Here is a 23,108-nt window from a genome sequence, read left to right as displayed (position 1 = left end):
CGCTTCCGCATTCTTCATAACGCTTACGCTGAATGTCCTACGCCTTCCCTATTCAAGTTACGGAAAAAAATGAAACTGGCGCCGCGTTCGTTCCGTAAGTGGATGTGAAGAATGCGGACGCGGAAAGTACTTTCAAGGTGATATTTTGTTTATAAAGCATAAACGGTTGTATTTTTTTTTCAAAAATGACCGATCGATTCACTAGATAAGACCCTTATTACTCATCTGGTATCGTTTAAAGCCCTTGAAGCTGCACTGAAACTGTAATTTTGACCTTCAATCTGTTGGTAGCCATTGAAATCCACTGTAAGGAGAAAAATCCTGGAATGTTTTCCTCAAAAACCTTCATTTCTTTTCGACTGACGAAAGAAAGACATGAACATCTTGTATGACATGGGGGTGAGTAAATTTATCAGGAAAAGTATATTTAAAAGTGGACTAATCCTTTAATAAAGAAGAAGAAGAGTTAGTTCAAGATGAGCATTTATGGTTAAAATGTATACATTTTTCTTTTTTTTTTTTTTGAAAATGAGTGATGGTTTCTCTAGATAAGACCCTTATTTATCATCTGGGGTCACGTAGAATGCTTTGAAGCTGCACTGAAACTGTAATTTTGACCTTCAACCATTTGGAGGCCATTGAAGTCCACTATATGGAGAAAAATCCTGGAATGTTTTCATCAAAAACCTTAATTTCTTTTCGACTGAAGAAAGAAAGACATGAACATCTTGGATGACATGGGGGTGAGTAAATTATCAGGAAATTTTAATTTGAAAGCGAACTAATCCTTTAATAATAAACCAAGATATTTACCATGGTCGTTCCCATTATAATACCATTGCAGTGACAACAGTCATTATTGATGGAATCTCTTCAATAAAATGTATTTTTTGATGACAGTGATGGCTAATTTGCCACAGATTTACAGTAGTAACAATACCGTGGTCATTTTTGTACGGGTTATAAGATCATTGTGATGGATCCGCTATGTAGCCTGCAAAAATGAATAACACAAAGCAAGCAAGCACACTGAAGCAGCGCCGACTTCAAGCCGTATTCCCAAACGCAAGCGTCTTTCCTCTTCCTATTACGCAGCCAATCAGCTTCCAGTGAGTTGCGTCATCGGCGTCCACAAAGTGCGAACGACCAATCACATGAGCGCATTTGGGTCTGTTGCAGAGATTTTCTCACGAGGGTGTCTGTAGGTTCGTTTGCTCATCGTACCGCTGGTATTCTGGTGAATGCGAGTGTGGTGAAATGTATCATTATTGTTTTTAAGCAATGTTTTATTATGAGCAAATAAGAGGACTGTCATTCTGATGAGGTGATGATAAATGAAAGCGTCCACTGCTGAAAGTGCTCTCACGCTCCATGAACATGTTGAGAAAACTTTTACTGCTCTTGATGCCTTGCATCGTTTTCATGACGCGGAGATCAAAGGCAGCGGCGGCGCCCAGCGCGAGCAAAACTTTGATTTGGGGTCCTGGACTGGAGACGAACATTGTCCTTCCTGCTCGGTTCTTCTTCATACAGACAGTGGACACCACCGGAAGAAAGTGAGTGAGTCCTGCTGAAAGACCATAATGGGGCGGTATGGCTTAGTGGTTAAACATCTGGCTGTAAAATTAAGGTTGAAAGTTCAAAACCCCGTCGACACGTAACGTAACGTCACGTTCCTTTTCTTTTAAAGAAAGACACCACATGTGAATATGAGGAATGTATTTCAAGATTTCTGATATGTTATGTTTAAATGTCCAAATGAGGCATTGTTTAATTAAATGTGCATGCATTTTGCATAACGTTACATTTCCTGAACAGAAATTTGAACATTGTATAAAGTTAGGTTCAAGATTTCATGTTGTTGACATTACAGAATGGATTTTTTATTTCTCTTTTTATCACTCCATAAATCAGAAAACACTCTTAATAGCCAGAAAAATACATTTTTTAGTAAATAAAATGTTATATAAATCAGGCAAATTATATAGGAACAGACTCTGTAAAATCCTTCAGAATTAAATGAGAAAGTTTGGTGTATGAAGATGGAACTGAAGTGGCGATTTCTGGCTCAGTTCATGAGAAAAAAACAATAATAATAATTTTGAGAAAACGGCCGTATATTGTGATTGAAATCTGCAGACTTAAATACATAAAGTGTAAAAATAAACACTTCACTTTTGGATGTGTCCTTTCCAGTAGTCCAAAAAAAAAAAAAAAAAAAAACAGAAATTGATCAGTTCCAACCATAACCGAAAATTATATTATACAATAGAAAAGCCTTCAGAGTTCCACTAAGATCTTCTTATTCTGTAGTTCTTAAAGGGATATTTCACCCAAAAATGAAAATGTTATCATTTACTCAGCTTTATGTTGTTCCAAACTTCTGTTGAACACAAATGAAGATATTTTGAAGAATGTTGGTAACCAGACTGTCAACCATTGACTTCCATAGTAAGGAAAAAAATATAATGGGAGTCAATCAACTCTCTGGTTCTTATTCTTCAAAATATCTTCTTTTGTGTTCTTTTGTTTGAAAGAAACTCATACAAGTTTGGAATAATAAAGGTGAGTAAATGATAACAAATTTTTCATTTTTGGGTGAACTATCCCTTTAAGTAAACTATCTTGGTATTTGATCTGGCTTCAAATACTAAGATAGTTTACTTAAAGGGATAGTTCACCCAAAAATGAAAAATACACAGGTCTGATGATCCTGTAATGCAACATCAGCAACTTTTTAAGTCTTCAAAGTACTATATTATACAGCATAGAACAAGAAACAACAAGAAATGCCTGGCAAATTCTCAGGACAGATCTTTCTTTGATTTTCAGTCAGGGTGATGAAAGCATCTTGTTTAAAGGGATAGTTCACCCAAAAATGAAAATTCTATCATCATTTTCTCACCCTCAAGTTGTTCAAAATCTGTATAATTTTCTTTGTTTTGTTGAACACAAAGGAAGATATTTTGAGGAATGTGTTGGTTTCCCAAAGTGGCCTGGTTACAAACTTTCTTCAAATTATCTTCCCTTCCAGAACAAAGAAATTTATACAGATTTTGAACAACTTGAGGGTGAGTGAATGATGATAGAACTTTCATTTTTGGGTCTTAAACTATCCCTTTAAGAGTCATTAAATGTGTTAATTTTAAGGCATCAGTTTACTTCTATCATGGCTAAAATAATAATGTCTTTGACATTTTGAATTTCCTCATCTTTAGTTTTACGACTTCTCCTGGAGAGAAAACATTCGAAGTGCAGATTACATCTCCAACGGATCCGTATTCCAGAATCTGGGTCCAGATTTTAGACCGGAGCGACGGATCGTTTTTGGTTCGGTACCGCATGTACGCCAGTTACACCGATCTGCACATTCAGATTCTGTTGAAAGACAAGCTGGTGGGGAAATCACCATATGTGCTCAGAGGTGAGAAAAATCAAGCCTGCTTTCATGATACAGAGATGGAAAAATGTCTGGAAGTTGACACTAACCTATTTCTCACTACACAGGTGCAGTGTATCACGAATCATGTGACTGCCCAGAGCCCAGTGGTGCATTATGGGAGAAGAACATGCACTGTCCAGCCTCCTTCTCTCAGATAGAGAGTGATTTATCTGTCTTTCCCAGTGTGGATCCAGATCGTAATGCTCATGAGATCCTCCAGCGCTTTGGGAAGAGACATAGCCTGTGCCACTATACCATCAAAAACAACCAGGTACACACATTCAATGTGCTCATCACAATCTTTCTGCTCCTGTAGCCTATATAACTACATAAAGATGCAAGTAGATGCCAAAGATTGATTCTTTGTTACTGTAGGTTTATATAAAAACACATGGAGAACATGTCGGATTCAGGATCTTCATGGATGCTTTCCTTCTGTCCCTCACACGTAAAGTGAGTATTAGCTCAATATACTGCTACTATTACAAATGTTTTATGCGCATAGATTATGTGAAGTAAAAAAAATGTTATTTATAAACGCACATCTTGTATGTTCTCAGTCATTTACCTTCAGAACCATTAGATGGCACTGTAACAGAGCGGTGGGAGGATTTGAATTTGACTTGAATGTTACAATGCTAATTTCAGTCCATACAAATGTGTGTGGGGGACAAGTTTTACAAAGAATAAGACTTTTAGTATTCAGTACTTATATTTTCATACACTACCTACTGTCAAAGGTTTGGGGTATGTATGTTTTTCTTTTTTTAATAAAAAAAGAAGTTTAAACTTTTATTCAGCAAGGACTTATTTAACTGAACAAAAGTAACAGTAAAGACATTTATAATGTTGCCATTTTTACATAAAAAATGTTATTCTACTAAAATAGAAAACAGTTACTTAAAATTGTATGATTGTATAAAATGTGTAATTAAATTGTAAAATGTAAAACAACAAATTCTTATGGACCCAAAACTTTTGAATGTTATGTATGTTATATGTTAAATGATAAATGTTATTTATATCATATGTTAAAGTGGAAAAAAATGCTGTTAAATGCTGTTGTGTGTGACCAGGTCAAGCTTCCAGACATTGAGTTTTTTGTGAATTTGGGGGACTGGCCCCTGGAGAAGAGACGGGCCTCTGAGAAGCCTAGCCCAATATTTTCATGGTGTGGCTCCAATGACACACAAGACATCGTCATGCCAACCTATGACCTCACAGAGTCTGTATTGGAGACTATGGGCAGGTAAAAAAAAAAAAAAAAAAAAACTGACTTGTGACTCTCAGAGAGGCAGTAAACATGTAAAACAGTTTATGGAACAACATAAAACGTTTTATGGATTTTTAAGGAATTCTGGCATTTTAAACCTGATTTAAAGTAGCAAATAAAGTTTTATTGTAATTCTTTTTTTAATATTATTGTTTTAACAAAATACCAAACAAAGAGTTTTAGAAACATTTTTAAACAGAAAAATTAGAAAAATGCAGTAAGGTCATATTTTCACTGTTGGTCTCAGAGTTGGATTATGAATAAATTTTTTTTTAAGATATAAATTTGATATTTGGTAAAATAGTGTCTGTTTACGAAACCAAGATGCAATGTCTATGCTAACAATTTTTATGACACAATTTATTATTTATGACATATTTATATATCTTACACAATTTTTATGACATTATATTTATTATTTATGACATATATTTATATTTCTTACAAAATTTTTATAACAAAAATGTGATGGGGGGGAAAAAAGCATATAAAAGTTCACAGTAAGTATAGTGAAAAATCATTGTTACATAATGATTACATAACAATATGAAATCTGACTGATCGAAATATTTGTTCTTTGATCATTTTGTTTTGTGGCAGAGTGAGTCTGGACATGATGTCTGTCCAGGGACACACAGGTCCAGCGTGGGAGCAGAAGATGAGCAAAGCATTCTGGAGAGGGCGAGACAGCAGGAAAGAGCGTCTTGAGCTGGTTAAACTGGCGCGGGCGAACCCTGCCGTGCTCGATGCCGCCTTAACAAACTTCTTCTTTTTCAAACATGATGAGAGCCTTTATGGGCCCCTCGTCAAACATGTGTCCTTTTTTGACTTCTTTAAGGTGTGTGAATTGCACAGAACTTTAATAGACATAGCATTTTTTTCATGTAGTGTTATTTTTAATGTAGGTAACTTGTATGTTTCTCTTTTAACAGTATAAGTACCAGATAAATGTGGACGGGACGGTCGCAGCATACAGATTACCTTATCTGCTTGCCGGAGACAGTGTGGTGTTGAAACACGACTCCATCTATTACGAGCACTTTTACAAGCAACTCCAGCCGTGGGTGCACTACATCCCCTTTAAAGCTGACCTCAGTGACCTGCTGGAGAAGATCCAGTGGGCTAGAGACCATGATGAGGAGGTACATCATCCCCATTCGCACACAAACATCGAAAGTTCTCAATGTTTAGGAGTATAGACATTGTTATCTGTTGTTAACATATTTGGATTATTCATTTTTTTTTTTTTTTTTTATAAATTGTAAATTCTCAACTCAAGGTCATGCATTGCAGTTACTTTATAAAATCGCATAAACAATATAAGACATGACACCAGTTTTCAATAAATAGTCTATTTAATAAACTGTATTATATAGTTAATGTAATATAATGGATGGATAAGCAAATGGCTTAATGGTTATATTTTATACATGCATATATATTATACATGGACACATACATAGAGAACTGTTTGAATTACAGATGTTCTTCTGTTTTCAAAGCAGAACATTTCCATACATCCTTGTGATGGTGTTGTAATTCAGCAGTATGAGATGCGGGTGAAAGGGTTTGCAGTCGTTGTGCAGATTGCGCTGTTGAAAACGTGATTGAAGCAATTGGTAACTGTACAAACAATCCTGCCACCTTTTCTGTTTTTTGTTTTTGTTTTTTTTTAATCTTATAGGTGAAGAAAATTGCTCTGGCAGGTCAGCAGTTTGCACGAACCCATCTAATGGGCGACAGCATATTCTGTTACTACTTCAAACTCTTCCAGGTAATATATTTTTTTTTTCTCTAGTTCAGTGCTCAGGTGTATCTGTTGTGGCAATGACTACACCAAGAGCTGAAAGGTCACTGTTTTGCTGACACTACAGACTCATGGTTGTAAGCAGGGTTCCCACGAGGCATTAAAGTCTTAAAAGTCTGAAATTCAAATCTCCTGATTTTAAGGCCATTAAAAAAGTCAGTTTCATTACATTTTAAGGCAATGTCTTAAATCTGATTGAAAAATGTTTGCTTTTAGGCTGTGTAGCATAAAGTCTTTGGTAGTAGCCTAGCCAGTTTGCCACTTGACAATGTTACATGTCTTTTTTTTTTTTTTTTTTTTTTTTTTTTTTTAAACATAGTACATTACAGTGCGTGCTTCACCAGAGATGAGCCAGGGAGGGTAAGTTGCTTGAGAAAAGAGTTTGAGCAAAATAAGAGTGCAAATTTAAAGGATTAGTCCGCTTTTAAATACACTTTTCCTGATAAATTTACTCACCCCCATGTCATCCAAAATGTTCATGTCTTTCTTTCGTCAGTTGAAAAGAAATGAAGGTTTTTGAGGAAAACATTCCAGGATTATTCTCCTTACAGTGGATTTCAATGGCTACCAACAGATTGAAGGTCAAAATTACAGTTTCAGTGCAGCTTCAAGGGCTTTAAACGATACCAGATGAGTAATAAGGGTCTTATCTAGCGAATCGATCGGTCATTTTCGGAAAAAAATACAATCGTTTATGCTTTATAAACACAAATTAACGGCTTGAACGTACTTTCCGCTTCCGCATTCTTCATAACGCTTACGCTGAATGTCCTATGCCTTCCCTATTCAAGTTACGGAAAAAAACAAAACTGGCGCCGCGTTCGTTCCGTAAGTAGAATAGGGAAGGCGTAGAACATTCAGCGTAAGCGTTATGAAGAATGCGGAAGCGGAAAGTACGGTCAATGCGATATTTTGTTTATAAAGCATAAAGGGTTGTATTTTTTTCGAAAATGACCGATCGATTAGCTAGATAAGACCCTTAAATAAATACACTTTTCCTCAGAAACCTTCATTTCTTTTCGACTGACGAAAGAAAGACATGAACATCTTGGATGACATGGGGGTGAGTAAATTTATCAGGAAAAGTGTATTTAAAAATGGACTAATCCTTTAACTCTCAATAGCTCGAATATGACCCTTTTCAGAGATGGTTGCATCAACTAATGGCAGCAGTGAAGCCAAGCAATTTAGACGTTTAAATTAGGTACTATGGAAATGAAGGTGAATTATGAATTATGTACATTTTTAGAATGCATTTTTAGAAGCATGAATGAGCGAAGGAGACGCTCTGAATGAAAATGCACATTCACTCTCTGACAGTAGATGGCGCTTAAGGAACAGCAGAAATGCAGCTGTTACCCCGGTAACCCTGTAAACAAAGTAGCTGTGCTACTTTGTTTCTGAACAGTTGGCTTTTTATTGGCTGTTTTTTTCAAACAGTCATTCTGTCATTTGACATGTCATTTGATCTGTTACATTACATCCAGTTATGCATATTAGATATGAACTGTTACTATGCACTTATACATGTTTTAAGATTTCATGTTTACATGTGTTTACTAGTACTGAGTTCTGTTTACATCTTACATATAATATATATACATATAATACAATGTTTTTTGTGAATAGGTAGGTTTGTTCTTTATGTGCGTACAGTATACATTTAAATTTTTCTTGTGGTTTTAAAAAGTCATAAATTTGATTTAGTAAACCTATGTTGTTGTATTTTGCTTGTAACTCCTCTTTTTCTGCTCACAATATTTAGATTTTATGAACTTATCAGTGTGTATATCTTATCCTATCTTGATCTTCCATCTTCATCCAAGTTTTATGTTGTTCTCAAGGAGTGAAAAAGACAAAGGTCAGATAGCGCACGTCTTGCCATCTGCACGCCACACACATTCAGTGGTCGTTTTACTGTATGTGTTGATAAGACTATGGTAAAATGACTAGAAGTATTTTCCTTTATCATAAAATAAAGACTCATGAGCATGTTTCTATAAGTTTCAGTCTTTCTAGATCTGCAGTGGGTATTTACTTTATTATACATATTTAGTGTTGCATACATTTTCTCGATTATTACCTAATTGTGAATTGTTCTGAAACTGGACATCTTGTAAATTAGCCAGAAAAAAAAAAGGCTTATTCTAAGTCAGTAATCCCTAATTAGTTGTTTTGTTTCTTTCCTCTGTAAATGTATAAACATTCTCAAAACAAAAGACAAGAGTAGTAATGAAATTAGTAGTAATATTTTTATAATTAAGACATTAAGATTTTTCATTTTCAGAGACTATATCTTAAAAAAATGTTGTCTTGTTTCTTTGGCAGTTTTAATTGACATTAACAGCTTAAAATGCTAATTTATTTTTTAAAATGCAAATGTTTTTCATTTGACCTTTTTAACACTGAAAACTCAATATCTGTTCAGGCATTCACCTCAATAAACACAACATTTTTCCTTTTTCTTTTTCATCTTTTTTAGCTGGTCCCAAGTTTCCTGAGAGCTCACAGTAGTCACTGAGCACAAGTACCCCTGAGGTCATGAACCCCAGCACTTTATGGTTTTCCATAACCATCGGCTCCAAACATTAATCTTTAAACGCACATTCTGGCCTCAAAGCACTCAAAGCAATAAACCTGTGTGCGTTTGAGGTGTGGAAGTGTCAGAGGTCAAGACCACAGCGACTACTTGAATTTTATGTGATTTGTACTGCAGATAAAGATGTTTGTTTAGTGTGATGATGTTGCAGTTAATTAAAATTTATAAGTAAAAATAAAAGAGGGTGTGTGATTGGGTGGCATAATCACATTGTGTAGCTGAACTTGCATATTGAGATATAAATGTAAATCTTTTCTGCTCTGTTTTGCCAGTAAAATTTTGTACACTAAATGACATTTTTGCATTCATCCAGCTCTGTGTTTTTGTTTTTAGAAGTACGCTGAACTTCAGGTCACTGAGCCCAAGGTTCGAGATGGCATGGAGCTGATGGAGCAGCCAAAGGATGAACTTTTCCCATGTTACTGCGCAAGAAAAAAGGTCTGTGTGTCCTTGGTTATATTAAATGAAATGGCAAAAATGTGTACATTCATTGTTAGTAAGTGAACCTTTTTTACACAATAATAGAAATTGATACTTAAAAGTCATCATTGTACAATTATAGTCCATTTTCTTCAATTCCATCAAATTAAAATATCATAAACAAACTCCATTGACACAGATTTAAATTAAGCACTTTTGCATTTTTCAGTTTATTCCGTTTTATACTATTCATATTGTTAAATATTACTGTTAATCTTTGAATTTTCGGCACAATAAAATAAATGTGTTGTTAAGAAACAACAAGGAAAGCTGTAAGGCAGCAACCGTTTACCATCATATGGTATAATGCTGTACCAGTAGAGTTAATTAAGTATCTGATGGATTTATTATCATTTCATAAACCACACAGACTGGAATTATAAGGGCAATACCCTTTTATGACTTGAACTGATCAGCAGATTACTCTGATAAAATGTTTATATGAATTCTTTAAGTCTGCAGTGCATTAGTCCTGGATCAGATCAAACATTTCTAATTGTGTTTTTTTTTTTTTTTGTTTTTTTCATACTGTAGGTCAGAGATGAGCTATAAGAGACCTCCTATTTCATTATGTAACAGCGGCCATCAAATTTAGATGGATTTGCACCAGAACATGTTCCTAAGACCACAGTCTTGGTGCATCAAGTGTCTTGTGACTGCAATGTCTTAACTGAATGTTTCACTTTTTGTATTAAATCCTTCCATTTCCATACTCTTGCTGGTCTGGTTTATATGAATTCTATATTATTACCTTTTTTGTTTAGAAAGTTTGACAAAAGGGTTTGCTTATGGCTTTAAAATCAGAGTAAACTTTAACATAAAATAACTATACAATACACAATAGAGCCTGATATTTATTCAGAATAATTCATTATAACAGAATAATTAGAAGAAATAAGAAATGTTTTAGAGTAGGAGAACAACTGCACACTCTCTTAAGCATAGGCTATTTATTTACCACTGTTTCAGATAGTAGCCTTTGTCGAGGTTTACTTTTTTTATTATTTTTTTTTTAGACATGACTTATGCTTACATAGAAACTGACTTTTTATAGATATTTACTTGAGTAAAAAATGTGACAACATGCCCTTCACTATTTGTTGTTTGTGTTCCCTATCTAACATTTAAAACCAAACAAACTTCCTTTTTGAAAGGCTTTGTTGGCTAAATGTATAAAACAATGACTACTTAATGCAATGACATTCATACGATTTAAAGGGTTAGTTCACCCAAAAATGAAAATTCTGTCATTAATTACCCTCATGTCATTACAAACCTGCAAGATTTTTACAAACAAAGATCTTTTTGATGAAATCTGAGATCTTTCTGTTCCTCCATAGACATCCTGCACAATTGAAACTTTGACACTTCAAAAAGTTCTTAAATAAAGAAATCGTTAAACTAATCCATAGTTTAATCAGATATCTACTACTACCAGCCTACTACAGATATTTTATTAGGGGAATTGTAATGTTTGTTGTTGTTGTTGTTGTTTTAATATTTTCAATTAGGTTATAAAAATGATAATTCTTAGAGGAGCTTCCGCAAGAGGTTCTCGCACATCCCTCAGGGGTGTGTTTCCCGAGCACTGATGTAACTCGCTGCTGAACTACCATAGTATGATGCATCGTTGAACAAATCAACTAGCTAGTCACGACTGTTTCCCGAAACCGTATTGTCGCAAACCTGTCGTTCAAACACGTTGGTGAATGACGTCACACAGATGGTGGAGTAATAACTTCTTTAAATTAATCCGTTTGAGATCGAATTAATGCTAGAATTTCTGCTATAAATTACAGACATGGCATTAGAGGACTAATTCTCATTTTCCTCAGTTATTTTGCTTTATTTCCAGATTAAATCAAATGCTTGTTCTTACGTACTAGAGCACGTACACACATGCGCACTCTCCAAAAACGGTGCTTTAAATCTCTTGACAAACTAAAATATATAAATGACACTTGTATATATTCAAAATAAAAGATATACATTGTACTTGATGTCAGCTTGCTTATTTTGCTCAAGATAACGATTTATCAAGTTCACATGTCATAAAAACAGGAAACTATGCTTTTAACCACAGGTCGAGAGCTGTCATTCCAACCATGCATGTTTGCGATGCAGTTTGCGAATGTTCGTTTGAACAATGGTTTCGGGAAACACCAAATCGTTGAACTATGTAAGTAATGACGGAACTTGCGATGTTAGTTGGCTAACGATGCTTTTGGGAAACGCACCCCAGGTTCGGTCGAGCTTCTGTTTATGTTCGCTGATCAATGTGTACATGTGAATAAAAGCCTAAATTAAATCTGTTTATCATAAAAAGCTATTTAGTCTTTTCCGAAAATTTGGACTACTAAATTCATATGGATTAGTTTTACAATCTCTTTATGAACTTTTTTAAGCGTTAAAGTTTCAATTGTGTTGCTGTCAGGAGGACAGAAAGCTCTTAGATTTCATCAAAAAGATCATTTGTGTTCCGAAGATGAACGAAAGTCCCACGGTTTGGAACGACATGAGGGTGAGTAATGACAGAATGTTCAGTGTTGGGTGAACTAACCCTTTAAGCGTCTAAATTCTTCATTAGGATTATTTTAACATCTCACCTAAAGCCCCGTTCACACCGCCAGCGACAAGCAGCGACAAAGCGACAGGATCCCATTCATTTCAATGGAGCGCTGGCGACTTCCGGCGACAAGAGCGACAGTGACCGTTGGCGACGGAATGTAGGCGTGGCAAGCGACGAGAGACATGGAGACAAGCGACAAAAGTTAAGATATTTCAACTTTATGCAAATCAGGAGCGAATTTCGCGAGCGACAGCCAATAGGAATGAAGCTCTCTGGAGCTCACGTCACCGTCTCGAGTGCAGGCAAGACAGACAGGGATAGTTCCGGAGCGATTTCACTGTTTTATATGATTTGACTGTACATACATGGATATAATTAAATGATGCGTGGAAAAGAAACGGTCGGCAGTCTTGTGAGTTTGATTCATACATTTTGCGTTGTTATTATATGATGCTGTGAGCAATTTAGCACTGCTGCAGTTCATATTACAGTTTCCCCTGCATTGTGTTTATTATTAGGGGCAAGAAAATTGATTATTTGTCAAATTCGAATGACATTTTAGTATTTTTGACAGTATGAGTGAGTTTAATTTGTTGATAGACCGATCGTTAATCTAGTTAATTATTTAATGCACCGAGCTCTGCAGTCACAACACTCTACAACAGCAGAATGTTACTTTTAATTATTTTAAACCTAATTCCTTGTCCAATTAGAATGATTTCTTAGTTTTATATATCATTTGTGACTGCATTTTCTATAGATATGATCAGATGTGCAGTCTACCAATGACATTAGAGCGACAGCACTAGGAACGCCCACAAGCGACATGCAGCGAAAAAGTCGCTGGCGGTGTGAACCATTCTTTTACTGTGTGAACCCACTGTCTATGTGTGAACCGTGTGAACGGGGCTTTAGGCGCATGCTCACTCCTATACTTTAGGTGGCGCTGTTATCAACGTGTTTCATATGTCTGGTCTGTCCACGTGTGAGAAAATTCTACCCGGGTATTTTGGAGCTCGTTCCTTCAAACACGCAACTATTAACCCCCAAATGGAGTTTTCAGAGGTATTTTCTCTATAGAAACATGTAACCTTACTTAGTAACATTTGTGCATTAAACGAAGTAGAAAAATAATGCGTGCTTCACATTGTTTTATTGTCTTTTCTAATGACAAGCTTTACTAAGAATCTATTTATGAGAGCTTCGTTTTTTACACTTTTGGAGAGATTTTTCGTTTGCGGAATATTACAGGAGAATGTGAGAATCCCGTTCGAGCAGAAAGAGCTGGATGGTGTGTTCACGGTCCCTGCTGACGTCACCGAGGAACGCACAGCTATGGTGTTGACGCACGGCGCGGGGGGAGACATGCACATCAAACAGCTGGAGAGCCTCGCGCACGCTCTCGCCCGCTCTGGTGTCCTGTGCCTGCGATTCACCTGCAGGGCGGTGAACTTTCCGTATAGAGTCAGAGCTTATAGAGCCGTTGTGGTCAGCACTTCTTTTTTTTTTTTTTTTGTCATTATAAGCACCACCACCATGCACATGAAATGTTTACATTGTAGCTGCATTTTATTATTGTATTGTTTTTAAAAAAAACAAAACAAAACTATACAAATATATTATTAAATAAATGTGTTATTAATATTAATAATAGTAATTAAGAAGAATATTGTTAAGAATATTTCTAAAATTATGTAAATCTTGCAATTTTGCTATCCACCAGGATTACTTAAGAAGCCATGAGAGATTTGCACCAGACAGCATTTTCTTGGGAGGTAGGGCTCTCTTGCTCTTTTTTTCCTTCTCAAACACACTATAAAGGTATTTTGACAAGCCTGAGAAAGTATATCAGGTTTTGTGTGAGAGAAGAATTTGTTTGTTTGACTGAGCAAAAGTCTATTTTTGAAGGAGGAACTGAAATGTTTGCAGATACCATTTTGGTTTTTAGAGGCTTTACTTCTCGGAAATAAATGCAGTATTTCAAAAATAGATTACACTCGAATTTTGAACAATATTGAGTTGTTGACTGATTTCCTTCTATTGTTATATTATAATTATTATTTCGGCAATAATAATATTAATGCTTTACAGCCAATGTATTTTTAATTACATTATATTTTATATAAATATATATATATATTTATTTATTTATATATTTTTAATACTTTAAAGTTGCAGTACTTAACAGCCAGGCTTTACCTAACTTGCCAGGCTTTATTATTGTTTTCACAATATATATAATACATATATAATTCTTTTTACAAACAAACAAAAGTTATTTTTTAAATGATCTCTCTCAATGTATGTCTGTTTGTTTCCAGGGCGCTCTATGGGTGCTCGTACGGCTGTTGATGTGTGTCAACGGATGTGTAGACAGAAGGATGTAGTCCAGGGTGTTCTGTGTTTGTCATTCCCACTGAATCTACCAGGAAAACCACTAACATGTGTTGAGCGGAGCCGAGAGCTGCGTAACCTCTCACGAACTTCTGTGATGTTTGTTTCCGGCACGGCAGATAACATGTGTGAACAGGTGAACACATATGAGAAGTTTTCCATTGATGGGGTTTAAATTGAGTAATGGTCATTTTTAAAGTTCTTCCATTGATGATCATCATCAATGACATTTTCTCACCCTCATTTCATTCTGAACCTGTATGACTTATGAAGAGCACAAAAGATTGTTTGAGAAATGTGTTTTTTGTACACACAATGGAAGTCGATGGTCACCAATACTATCTTTGTGTTCCACTGAAGTCATACAGATTTGAAAATATGGCGCTGAATAAATAATCTAAATCTATCACATACAATTCATATTTATGTTACTTTATAGAAATACAAAGCATATCATTTGCTTGCTTTTTCAGAGACTCCTACAAAATGTCATGTCTGTCATGAATAGCCCTTCTGCCGTTCACTGGGTCAAGGATGCGAACCACGGACTCAAAGTATGTGGCAGAACAGAAGAATCAGTACTGGAGGAAGTCAATCCACAGATTATTGCATGGGTACTACAACACAAATAAATGTACGTTTATAAATAGGTAAATATGATGATTACTGTTGGATGAAAGAAGATGGTGAGATGCTGAGCCTGACCCGAATCATCTGTACCTCATGATGTTAACTGCATTACAGATCATTTTTATATTAATAATAAAGATCATAATATTTTTCAAATAAAATATGCATATATCATTGTTGTTATTTATTTTATTTTTTTCAGAAACAAATAATTAGTATTATGATCATTAATACTTTGGTAGCCATTTGGTAATACTTTGGTGGCCATTTGTTTGCACGCTATGCTATATACACCTTTTGATATACAGTGGCTATAATTAGGGCTGGGCGATATATCGCATGCGATTGTCACGCGCATTTCAATCCAATCCATCGCAGATGAATCGCCTTCGATAATGAACGCGATATTGCGTGGCTTGTCAGTGAACTACGGTTCTGTCTATTAAATGCTGCTCCATTTGAAAGCAGGTGATGGCGATTTAGCGGTAATCAGGGAACCGGCTTTACTGACGAAATGCGCGTGACAATCGCATGCGATATATCGCCCAGCCCTAGCTATAATACACTTACACTCCCCTGTCAAAATTGAAGCTTTTTGGAATGTCATTATTTTTTTTATTTTTTTTTTTTTTTCACCTTTAAAGTCATTAGTTGAGATAGATGTGAAAAAGTAGTGTAGGCCCTACTGTACCTTATATTTAGCTAAATTAATCAATATTTAATCAAGATTGGAATTGATTGGCAAGCTTATGAATTGAGTCACCCCCGGTGATATGTGGAAGTCTGAATCAATGCTGGACTTCTAGGCCTAATATTCTTAATATTCTGGAAAAGCGACAGTAAATGTGTTAATAATGTATGTTGTCGCTTTGATAATTCAGAAGCATAATAGGAAATGAAGATACAGTGAAAGCTTAAGTAAAGTTTTATTATAAATAATTTGAATTAAACTTTTTATTATAAATAATTTTATTGTGAAGTTTTATTTTCCCACTCTTCTATGCAAAAAAGCTTGATCACTTTTCTGGGGAAATGTGTTTCTATAATTCAATGATTATTTGAGGGGTGTGCACACTTGTGTAAGCAGGTTATTTTATAAATATTATTTTACTTAAAATGTTGTTTGTTAGATTGAATTTTGTTGATTTCAATATTGCACTGAAAGTGGAATTTTTTTCTTATAATTAATTAATTATTAATTATATGTTGTGTGCACCCGCATATTAATGTTGTGTATGTATCTTTAAGAACTATGACGTAATCGTACGAACAAGCTTATGATTGGCTGGTTCTCTCTCCCGGCAGTCAACTGTAAACATGGCGCAGGAACCCTGGAATAAAATTAATATTCCCTTTCCAAGTGCTATTTCTTCAATTCGAATCCCCTTTACTGGTTCAACGGGTATGTTCTAATATTTTAACGCATGTATTTACTACACTTTACTATAAAGAGCACATACACAGCATGTAAAGGAATATAAAGCGAACAGTTTTCCTGCGGTACATATGAACACGTGGATCCATTTGATTCATGTGAAACGGTGCACGTGTGATATTGTTGGCAGTGATTAAAGCATTTAACTCGTAACTTTTGTTTTTTACTAGTGTTGGTGTAGTTTTCTGCATATTGTGTGATCTATGATTTATTACTCCAGTGTTTCCATTTAGTAAAGTGTTTATATTGTGTATTATGTGTAAAAGTTGTTTGGTGTACGTTCCCTATATAACGTAACCCTTTCACTACAGGTTACACCAGAACCCGATGATTTCACTTTATTAGCTATGAACTTTTTAAGTAAACGTGTATAATAAGTGTCCGGTATGACACTTTAAAGAATAACATCAGCTAAATGACATGCAAGTTAACTTTGTAATGATGTTTCTCTGCCTAGATATCTTAATTACATATCTGCTGGCTGACTGTGAGAAAGTGTTGACCCTGTTATGTAGCGAAGTTCTGCAGACAGAAATCCGTGTGCTCTACGAACTACTTTACGTTTTGAACAACTGCTTCAGACAACACAAACCATTCCGAGCATTAAAACAGGTGGGAACCCAGTGCTTCAATATACAGGTGCTGGTCATATAATTAGAATATCATCAAAAAGTTGATTTATTTCACTAATTCCATTCAAAAAGTGAAACTTGTATATTATATTCATTCATCACACGTGGACCGATATATTTCAAATGTTTATTTCTTTTAATTTTGATGATTATAACTGACAACTAAGGAAAATCCCAAATTCAGTATCTCAGAAAATTAGAATATTACTTAAGACCAATGCAAAGAAAGGATTTTTAGAAATCTTGGCCAATTGAAAAGTATGAGCATGTACAGCACTCAATACTTAGTTGGGGCTCCTTTTGCCTGAATTACTGCAGCAATGCATCGTGGCATGGAGTCGATCAGTCTGTGGCACTGCTCAGGTGTTATGAGAGCCCAGGTTGCTCTGATAGTGGCCTTCAGCTCTTCTGCTTTGTTGGGTCTGGCATAATCGCATCTTCCTCTTTACAATAGCCCATAGATTTTCTGAGTCAGGTGAGTTTGCTGGCCAGTTAAGAACAGGGATACTATGATCCTTAAACCAGGTACTGGTAGCTTTGGCACTGTGTGCAGGTGCCAAGTCCTGTTGGAAAATGAAATCTGCATCTCCATAAAGTTGGTCAGCAGCAGGAAGCATGAAGTGCTCTGAAACATCCTGGTATACAGCATGACCTTGGATCTTGGAGAAAACACAGCGGACCAACACCAGCAGATGACATGGCACCCCAAACCATCACTGACTGTAGAAGCTTTACCCTGGACCTCAAGCAATGTAAAATTGTGTGCCTCTCCTCTCTTCCTCCAGACTCTGGGACCCTGATTTCCAAAGGAAATGCAAAGTTTACTTTCATCAGAGAACATAACTTTGGACCACTCAGTAGCAGTCCAGTCCTTTGTGTCTTTAGCTCAGGCGAGACGCTTCTGACGCTGTCTGTTCAAGCAGAAACCCATGTCTTGCATACGTCTGTGCGTAGTGGTTCTTGAAGCACTGACTCCAGCTGCAGTCCACTCTTTGTGAATCTCCCCCACATTTTTGAATGGGTTTTGTTTCACAATCCTCTCCAGGTTGCGGTTATCCCTATTGCTTGTACACTTTTTTTTCTACCACATCTTTTCCTTCCCTTCGCCTCTCTATTAATGTGCTTGGACACAGAGCTCTGTGAACAGCCAGCCTCTTTTGCAATGACCTTTTGTGTCTTGCCCTCCTTGTGCAAGGTGTCAATGGTTGTCTTTTGGACAACTGTCAAGTCAGCAGTCTTCCCCATGATTGTGTAGCCTACAGAACTAGACTGAGAGACCATTTAAAGGCCTTTGCAGGTGTTTTGAGTTAATTAGCTGATTAGAGTGTGGCACCAGGTGTCTTCATTATTGAACCTTTTCACAATATTCTAATTTTCTGAGATACTGAATTTGGGATTTTCCTTAGTTGTCAGTTATAATCATCAAAATTAAAAGAAATAAACATTTGAAATATATCAGTCTGTGTGCAATGAATGAATATAATATACAAGTTTCACTTTTTGAATGGAATTAGTGAAATAAATCCAACTTTTTGATGATATTCTAATTATATGACCAGCACCTGTACATGTTATATGCATATATTACATATGCTTTTGCATGTTATTTCAGGTCCAGGATAAAAATCCCTATTATTAATTTAAATGAAATTGATTAAATATGCATCATCTGCAGGTTGAACAATGTGTAAATCGCTTGAAAGAGATGAAGTTACAAGCAGTGGTAGCAGATCTGCAGGAACTGTGTCCGAACAAATTGCAGAGGTAAGTGCTGTCATACTCTTGTATCAAAATAACTTCCCCTCTCTCTTGCAACAACATCTCTTCTCTGATGATGTTTACTGGCGTGAGGGTGGGCAACCTGTCACTCGCATGAAATTACAGCAATCCAGTGTTTAAATCAATTCCTGATGTACAAAATCCAAACGTACATCTTTGTTTGTTTCACGTCACAATCGCAACTTCCATTTCATTGTGACTGAAGAAAAGACACTTTTTTCTTTTTCTTTTCTTTTTTTTCCAGTTTATGGTTTTAAAGAATGCGTGTTTTGTTTTTTCGCACAGGGATGCTGGAGTAGAGGTTGGTGAGTGTGACGTTCCCAGTCAGCCCATGTTGGAGTGGCTCTGTCTTAAACTACTTGGAGCCTCAAGTCTTTTAGCCCGAACACTGGACCGATGCTCCCAAGCTTTCATGTATCCTAAATTTTCACATTTATAACCATTATATTGATTTGAAAATGTATAAAAAGTATGATCAAAGAACTGTGCATGGCTGTGATCCTTCACACCCCAGTAAGACGGACACGACAACACCTGCAGCTGCGTGAGTTCATTGTGCTGAACTTGGTGATGCTCAGCATGCTCAGTCGTCTCTGGTAAGTTTATACCGGTATAACTTACCATGTCACTGTTGGATTCCCATATGTATGAAACGGGATGTATGAAAATGCTAAGTTGGAGCAACTTTTCATATTTCTGTGCAAACTTGCCTTAGTGTGTTCAGTATGATTAAGGATAATAATTTGATGATTTATTTTTACTTTTTTGTACCTTTTTAACCATATTTTGTGGAAAAAATTGTATGTACTCAGAAGTGAGCTCAAAGTCCCTTGAAGGAAAATCCGCTAACATGTTTCCAACTCCTCCGGGCAGCTATTTTGAGCATCCAAGATCAAGTTCTATCTATTTAAATGGGAGAATCCTGAAATCTCCAAAACTGCTTGTCATACACTCATTTATCTCATAAATGTTGTTTCTCTTGGTCAAATAGCTTTAAAAAAGCTTATATTTCTGTCTGGACTAGTTAATGTGCATATGTAGTCTCATGTGGCCACTGGCTCTTTCATAAAGAAGGCGAGACTTACATATTGTGCGTTGCACTTTCTCGTATTCATAGTAATGAGTCTTGTTGTGTGTGTATGTGTGTGTATGTATGTATGTATGTATGTGTATATATATATATATATATATATATATATATATATATATATATATATATATATATATATATATATATATATATATATATATATATATATATATAAATTAGTCTTTCTGACAGATCTAACACTGTTAAAAGCCTTCATTTGTTAAAAAAAGTAAAAAAAAAAAATATAGATTTTTTTTTTTTTTTTTTTTTTTTTTTTTTAAGTAAATTGTTGTCTTTTGTTTTGTTTTTAAAAATGTAAAAATCAGAAAGTGGTATGTTACAGTGCATCACAATTACCATTTTTCATTAAATCTTTGCATGTAAAAGCAAGCAGTTCGATAGGAATCCCCGTGATCTGGAATCAAAAGATTTCACTGTGCAGATTTTGTTTGACCAACAGAAAGCCTCTTGGTTTGAAATTGGCTTCTGTGTAAGATGGCTGCATTGCTACACTATTGACAATATACAATGGACCTTTTTTGTTTGCCTAGGATATTCATCAGAAAATGGCTGTATTATAAAAAAAAAAAAAAAAAATAGAAGTCTGGAAAGTTCCCATTTCTATAGAGAGAGAGCGAGAGTGTGTGTGTGTGTGTGTGTGTGTGTGTGAGAGAGAGAGAATGTATGTTTAGCATGAAATGAAAAACTAGAATGTTAAGAATAGTTTTAGAAAATATTCTGAATATATTAAACCTTTCCTGAACAATGTGCAACAAATACAATTCTGAAATGGCATAATTATTTTATCACATTTTTGCTAGGGTGTTCTTCAAAGGTGTTCTGAGAGCCCTCGTCCCCATGTACAAAAGAGCCACTGAACTCCTCCAGGAGGTGTCACAGTCCAAGCCCATGGCCTACTTGACTGATTTCACCCTGCCTGGGGACCTCAAAGACTTCCTGTGCCTCTCACATTCTGATCCACTGATGGAAGAAGGCACCAAACACCTTTTAAAGGTCCCAAGAGAGCCGAAAAAGCCTAGGTTTTCTGTCCTTTGCAGGTTGTTTGGGGACAGAGGGCAAGAAGAGGATAATGGTGAAGAGGAGAGAGAGATGATGCCAATATTTTCTGCTGGTCATGATGAAGGTTCTAGTCTGGATCTGGGGGCTGCAGTTTTACAACGACGGACAGGTTTGCAGATTTTATACTTTTACTGTATATGTGTAGATATTATGTAATCATATTTGCTTGTTGTAATTCTTCAGATGACACGCCCTATGGACTGGACATGAAGGTTTTGCTTCAACAATCTTGTAAATCCACCAAACAGGTATTTGATTTTGATTTTATGTAATGTCAAGCGGCTAGTCCTGGGATGGTGCCATATGACATCAAGCTGAAGTACAGTTTTGAAAAAAAAATATGCTGACATATTCATAGAAATGCAGTTGTAGGTTATTATTGGTGCATTCTTCCCAAAGCTGCAGCCACAGATGAAATTGTGCATCTCAAGCCAAATTGCAGTCTGTCAGAAGAGTAAGTTCTTGAAGTCACTGGAAAAGGTGTCCTCATTCAGAAACATGGCTGCCCATCTGAAGGAAGTGATGCACTGGTGCCAGAGCTGTAAGTTTCATCGAAAGCATAAGCACCTGGCCTTCTTGCGCCTGAAGTGTCTGCGGATGGAAAGTCTGGAAGCTGAAGGCATCAGGTACATAAAAATACTGAAAATTAAATATGTATTTGAGTCATTCTTAGCAGGTGTGTAGCATATCTAATAATGTTTTTTGTTGTTGTTGTTGTTTTTTTTTTTTAATTCAGGGTGGAGAAGAGATTGAAGAAGTTTAAGTTAGAAGTTCGCAAGGCATTGATGCTTCAAAAGACTTTACCAACAAAACGTTCCTGTTCCTTCATTTCACGTTGGAGAACTCAATGGCACCTCAGAGCCTTCATGGCACGCAACAGCACTATCAGAACTAGAGCTGCATTTTCCAGGATGTGCTCTAGAACAGTTAAAAACTTGTCTGTGTCATTGAAACATGGGAGGAACTGCAGCCAACCACAACAATTCTCAAAAAAAGAAGTGTCAAGAAACAATATGGCAACTGGAGCTAAGGAAGACAAAATGGACTCAAAGGCTGTCTTGCAGAAACCAAATATGCCGAAGAATGATATTGATGATATTTTTGAATTCTTTGGATTTTAAGTTGTTCATAGGATTAGTTGAAAGCATGAATGGTTTTATTTTTAAAACCTAGGTGCAAGCTAACCTTTGGTCACTGTGAAAAACATGTCTTCCTATACTGTATGTGATCGAATTATTATTATTATTATTATTATTTTTATTTATTTTTTCGCAGCAATTTAAATTTTCTACAGAAATAATATTTGACAAATGTTCTTTCCCATTGAATTCTATTGTATGTAATGTGGATATCCAGAGAAACAAAGAGATAAAACTGTAAGGAAATTTGTGAGGTGTTTTTTTTCTTCTTCTTTTTTTCCCCTAATTGGTTATTCAAAATCTGATGAGTGGATGCATGAAGCAAACAGCTTTTTAAATCACATTCTCAAAAAAAAAAAAAAAAAAAAAAAAAAAAAAAAAAAAAAAAAAACTGATACACACAAGTTTGATGTGTGATCAGCTTAGTTTAACCTGGAATATGCTTACAGTTTAGAACTAGCAAGACAAAATTGTACAGAACAAGTTCCTTTTAAGCCCATGCCACCGAGGAAAGTATTCCAGAAAACATCTTAATACATGAACTGAAACAAATGTGTACAAACATATGGGCCAAAATATCTCCTAACTGCAGCATATATCTGATCAGCACATTCAGAAATATTCTGAGGTTGAGATTTTTAGCAGAAAAGAATATTTATTGCAGTAGTTACTCCAAACATCAGGTAATGTGTGTGTAAAGTGTGCTAATTTTTTAAAGATGAAATAGTTAACTCTTGCTACAGCCATATTTTGTCATGT

General features: G+C 35.7%; 3 protein-coding genes across 6 annotated transcripts; all 3 read left to right on the top strand.

Annotated features, from left to right (window-relative positions):
• The first annotated feature begins 1,141 nt into the window (after nucleotides 1-1,141).
• poglut2 (protein O-glucosyltransferase 2) lies at nucleotides 1,142-10,313 on the top strand. 3 transcript variants are annotated; one of them, XR_007185306.1, is made up of 11 exons: nucleotides 1,142-1,556; nucleotides 3,219-3,424; nucleotides 3,508-3,713; nucleotides 3,818-3,895; nucleotides 4,519-4,691; nucleotides 5,316-5,553; nucleotides 5,648-5,857; nucleotides 6,400-6,489; nucleotides 6,842-6,882; nucleotides 9,455-9,559; nucleotides 10,136-10,313. XR_007185306.1 is itself a non-coding variant. In XM_048193623.1 (11 exons), the coding sequence occupies exons 1-11, from the start codon at nucleotides 1,372-1,374 to the stop codon at nucleotides 9,021-9,023; spliced, it is 1,542 nt and encodes a 513-aa protein (XP_048049580.1). In that variant the 5' UTR covers nucleotides 1,142-1,371; the 3' UTR covers nucleotides 9,024-9,448. The 3 variants fall into 3 exon arrangements, 2 of the variants coding, with proteins under 2 accessions (XP_048049580.1, XP_048049581.1); XM_048193623.1 differs by lacking the exons at nucleotides 9,455-9,559; nucleotides 10,136-10,313 and adding exons at nucleotides 8,367-8,462; nucleotides 9,005-9,448; XM_048193624.1 differs by lacking the exon at nucleotides 6,842-6,882.
• A 2,250-nt stretch (nucleotides 10,314-12,563) lies between these two features.
• Nucleotides 12,564-15,355, top strand: tex30 (testis expressed 30). 2 transcript variants are annotated; one of them, XM_048193622.1, is made up of 6 exons: nucleotides 12,564-12,582; nucleotides 13,111-13,235; nucleotides 13,422-13,658; nucleotides 13,894-13,945; nucleotides 14,492-14,700; nucleotides 15,038-15,355. In XM_048193622.1, the coding sequence occupies exons 2-6, from the start codon at nucleotides 13,137-13,139 to the stop codon at nucleotides 15,194-15,196; spliced, it is 756 nt and encodes a 251-aa protein (XP_048049579.1). In that variant the 5' UTR covers nucleotides 12,564-12,582; nucleotides 13,111-13,136; the 3' UTR covers nucleotides 15,197-15,355. The 2 variants fall into 2 exon arrangements, with proteins under 2 accessions (XP_048049579.1, XP_048049578.1); XM_048193621.1 differs by lacking the exon at nucleotides 12,564-12,582 and having other exon boundaries at nucleotides 13,049-13,235; nucleotides 13,395-13,658.
• A 1,109-nt stretch (nucleotides 15,356-16,464) lies between these two features.
• Nucleotides 16,465-22,599, top strand: nepro (nucleolus and neural progenitor protein). The gene is made up of 9 exons (XM_048193620.1): nucleotides 16,465-16,596; nucleotides 17,087-17,241; nucleotides 18,937-19,025; nucleotides 19,326-19,454; nucleotides 19,559-19,636; nucleotides 20,952-21,319; nucleotides 21,394-21,458; nucleotides 21,610-21,836; nucleotides 21,947-22,599. The coding sequence occupies exons 1-9, from the start codon at nucleotides 16,512-16,514 to the stop codon at nucleotides 22,329-22,331; spliced, it is 1,581 nt and encodes a 526-aa protein (XP_048049577.1). The 5' UTR covers nucleotides 16,465-16,511; the 3' UTR covers nucleotides 22,332-22,599.
• The last annotated feature ends 509 nt before the right edge of the window (nucleotides 22,600-23,108 follow it).

The sequence above is a fragment of the Megalobrama amblycephala genome, linkage group LG6 (assembly GCF_018812025.1).
Source record: "Megalobrama amblycephala isolate DHTTF-2021 linkage group LG6, ASM1881202v1, whole genome shotgun sequence".
Classification (NCBI taxonomy): Eukaryota; Metazoa; Chordata; class Actinopteri; order Cypriniformes; family Xenocyprididae; genus Megalobrama; species Megalobrama amblycephala.
Note: the sequence above shows the minus strand (reverse complement) of the source record. Positions and strands in the feature narration are given on the sequence as shown.

Excerpts from the sequence above, each read along its gene's own strand:
- tex30 (XM_048193621.1), top strand. The coding sequence starts at position 13,137 with ATGTCTGGTCTGTCCACGTGTGAGAAAATTCTACCCGGGTATTTTGGA. Across the intron at positions 13,236-13,394 it reads CCCAAATGGAGTTTTCAGAG|AGATTTTTCGTTTGCGGAAT; the intron begins GTATTTTCTCTA and ends ACACTTTTGGAG. Across the intron at positions 14,701-15,037 it reads CAGATAACATGTGTGAACAG|AGACTCCTACAAAATGTCAT; the intron begins GTGAACACATAT and ends TTGCTTTTTCAG.
- poglut2 (XM_048193623.1), top strand. The coding sequence starts at position 1,372 with ATGAACATGTTGAGAAAACTTTTACTGCTCTTGATGCCTTGCATCGTT. Across the intron at positions 3,425-3,507 it reads ATCACCATATGTGCTCAGAG|GTGCAGTGTATCACGAATCA; the intron begins GTGAGAAAAATC and ends CTCACTACACAG. Across the intron at positions 4,692-5,315 it reads GTATTGGAGACTATGGGCAG|AGTGAGTCTGGACATGATGT; the intron begins GTAAAAAAAAAA and ends GTTTTGTGGCAG.
- nepro (XM_048193620.1), top strand. The coding sequence starts at position 16,512 with ATGGCGCAGGAACCCTGGAATAAAATTAATATTCCCTTTCCAAGTGCT. Across the intron at positions 19,455-19,558 it reads CGATGCTCCCAAGCTTTCAT|ACGGACACGACAACACCTGC; the intron begins GTATCCTAAATT and ends CACCCCAGTAAG. Across the intron at positions 21,320-21,393 it reads AGTTTTACAACGACGGACAG|ATGACACGCCCTATGGACTG; the intron begins GTTTGCAGATTT and ends GTAATTCTTCAG.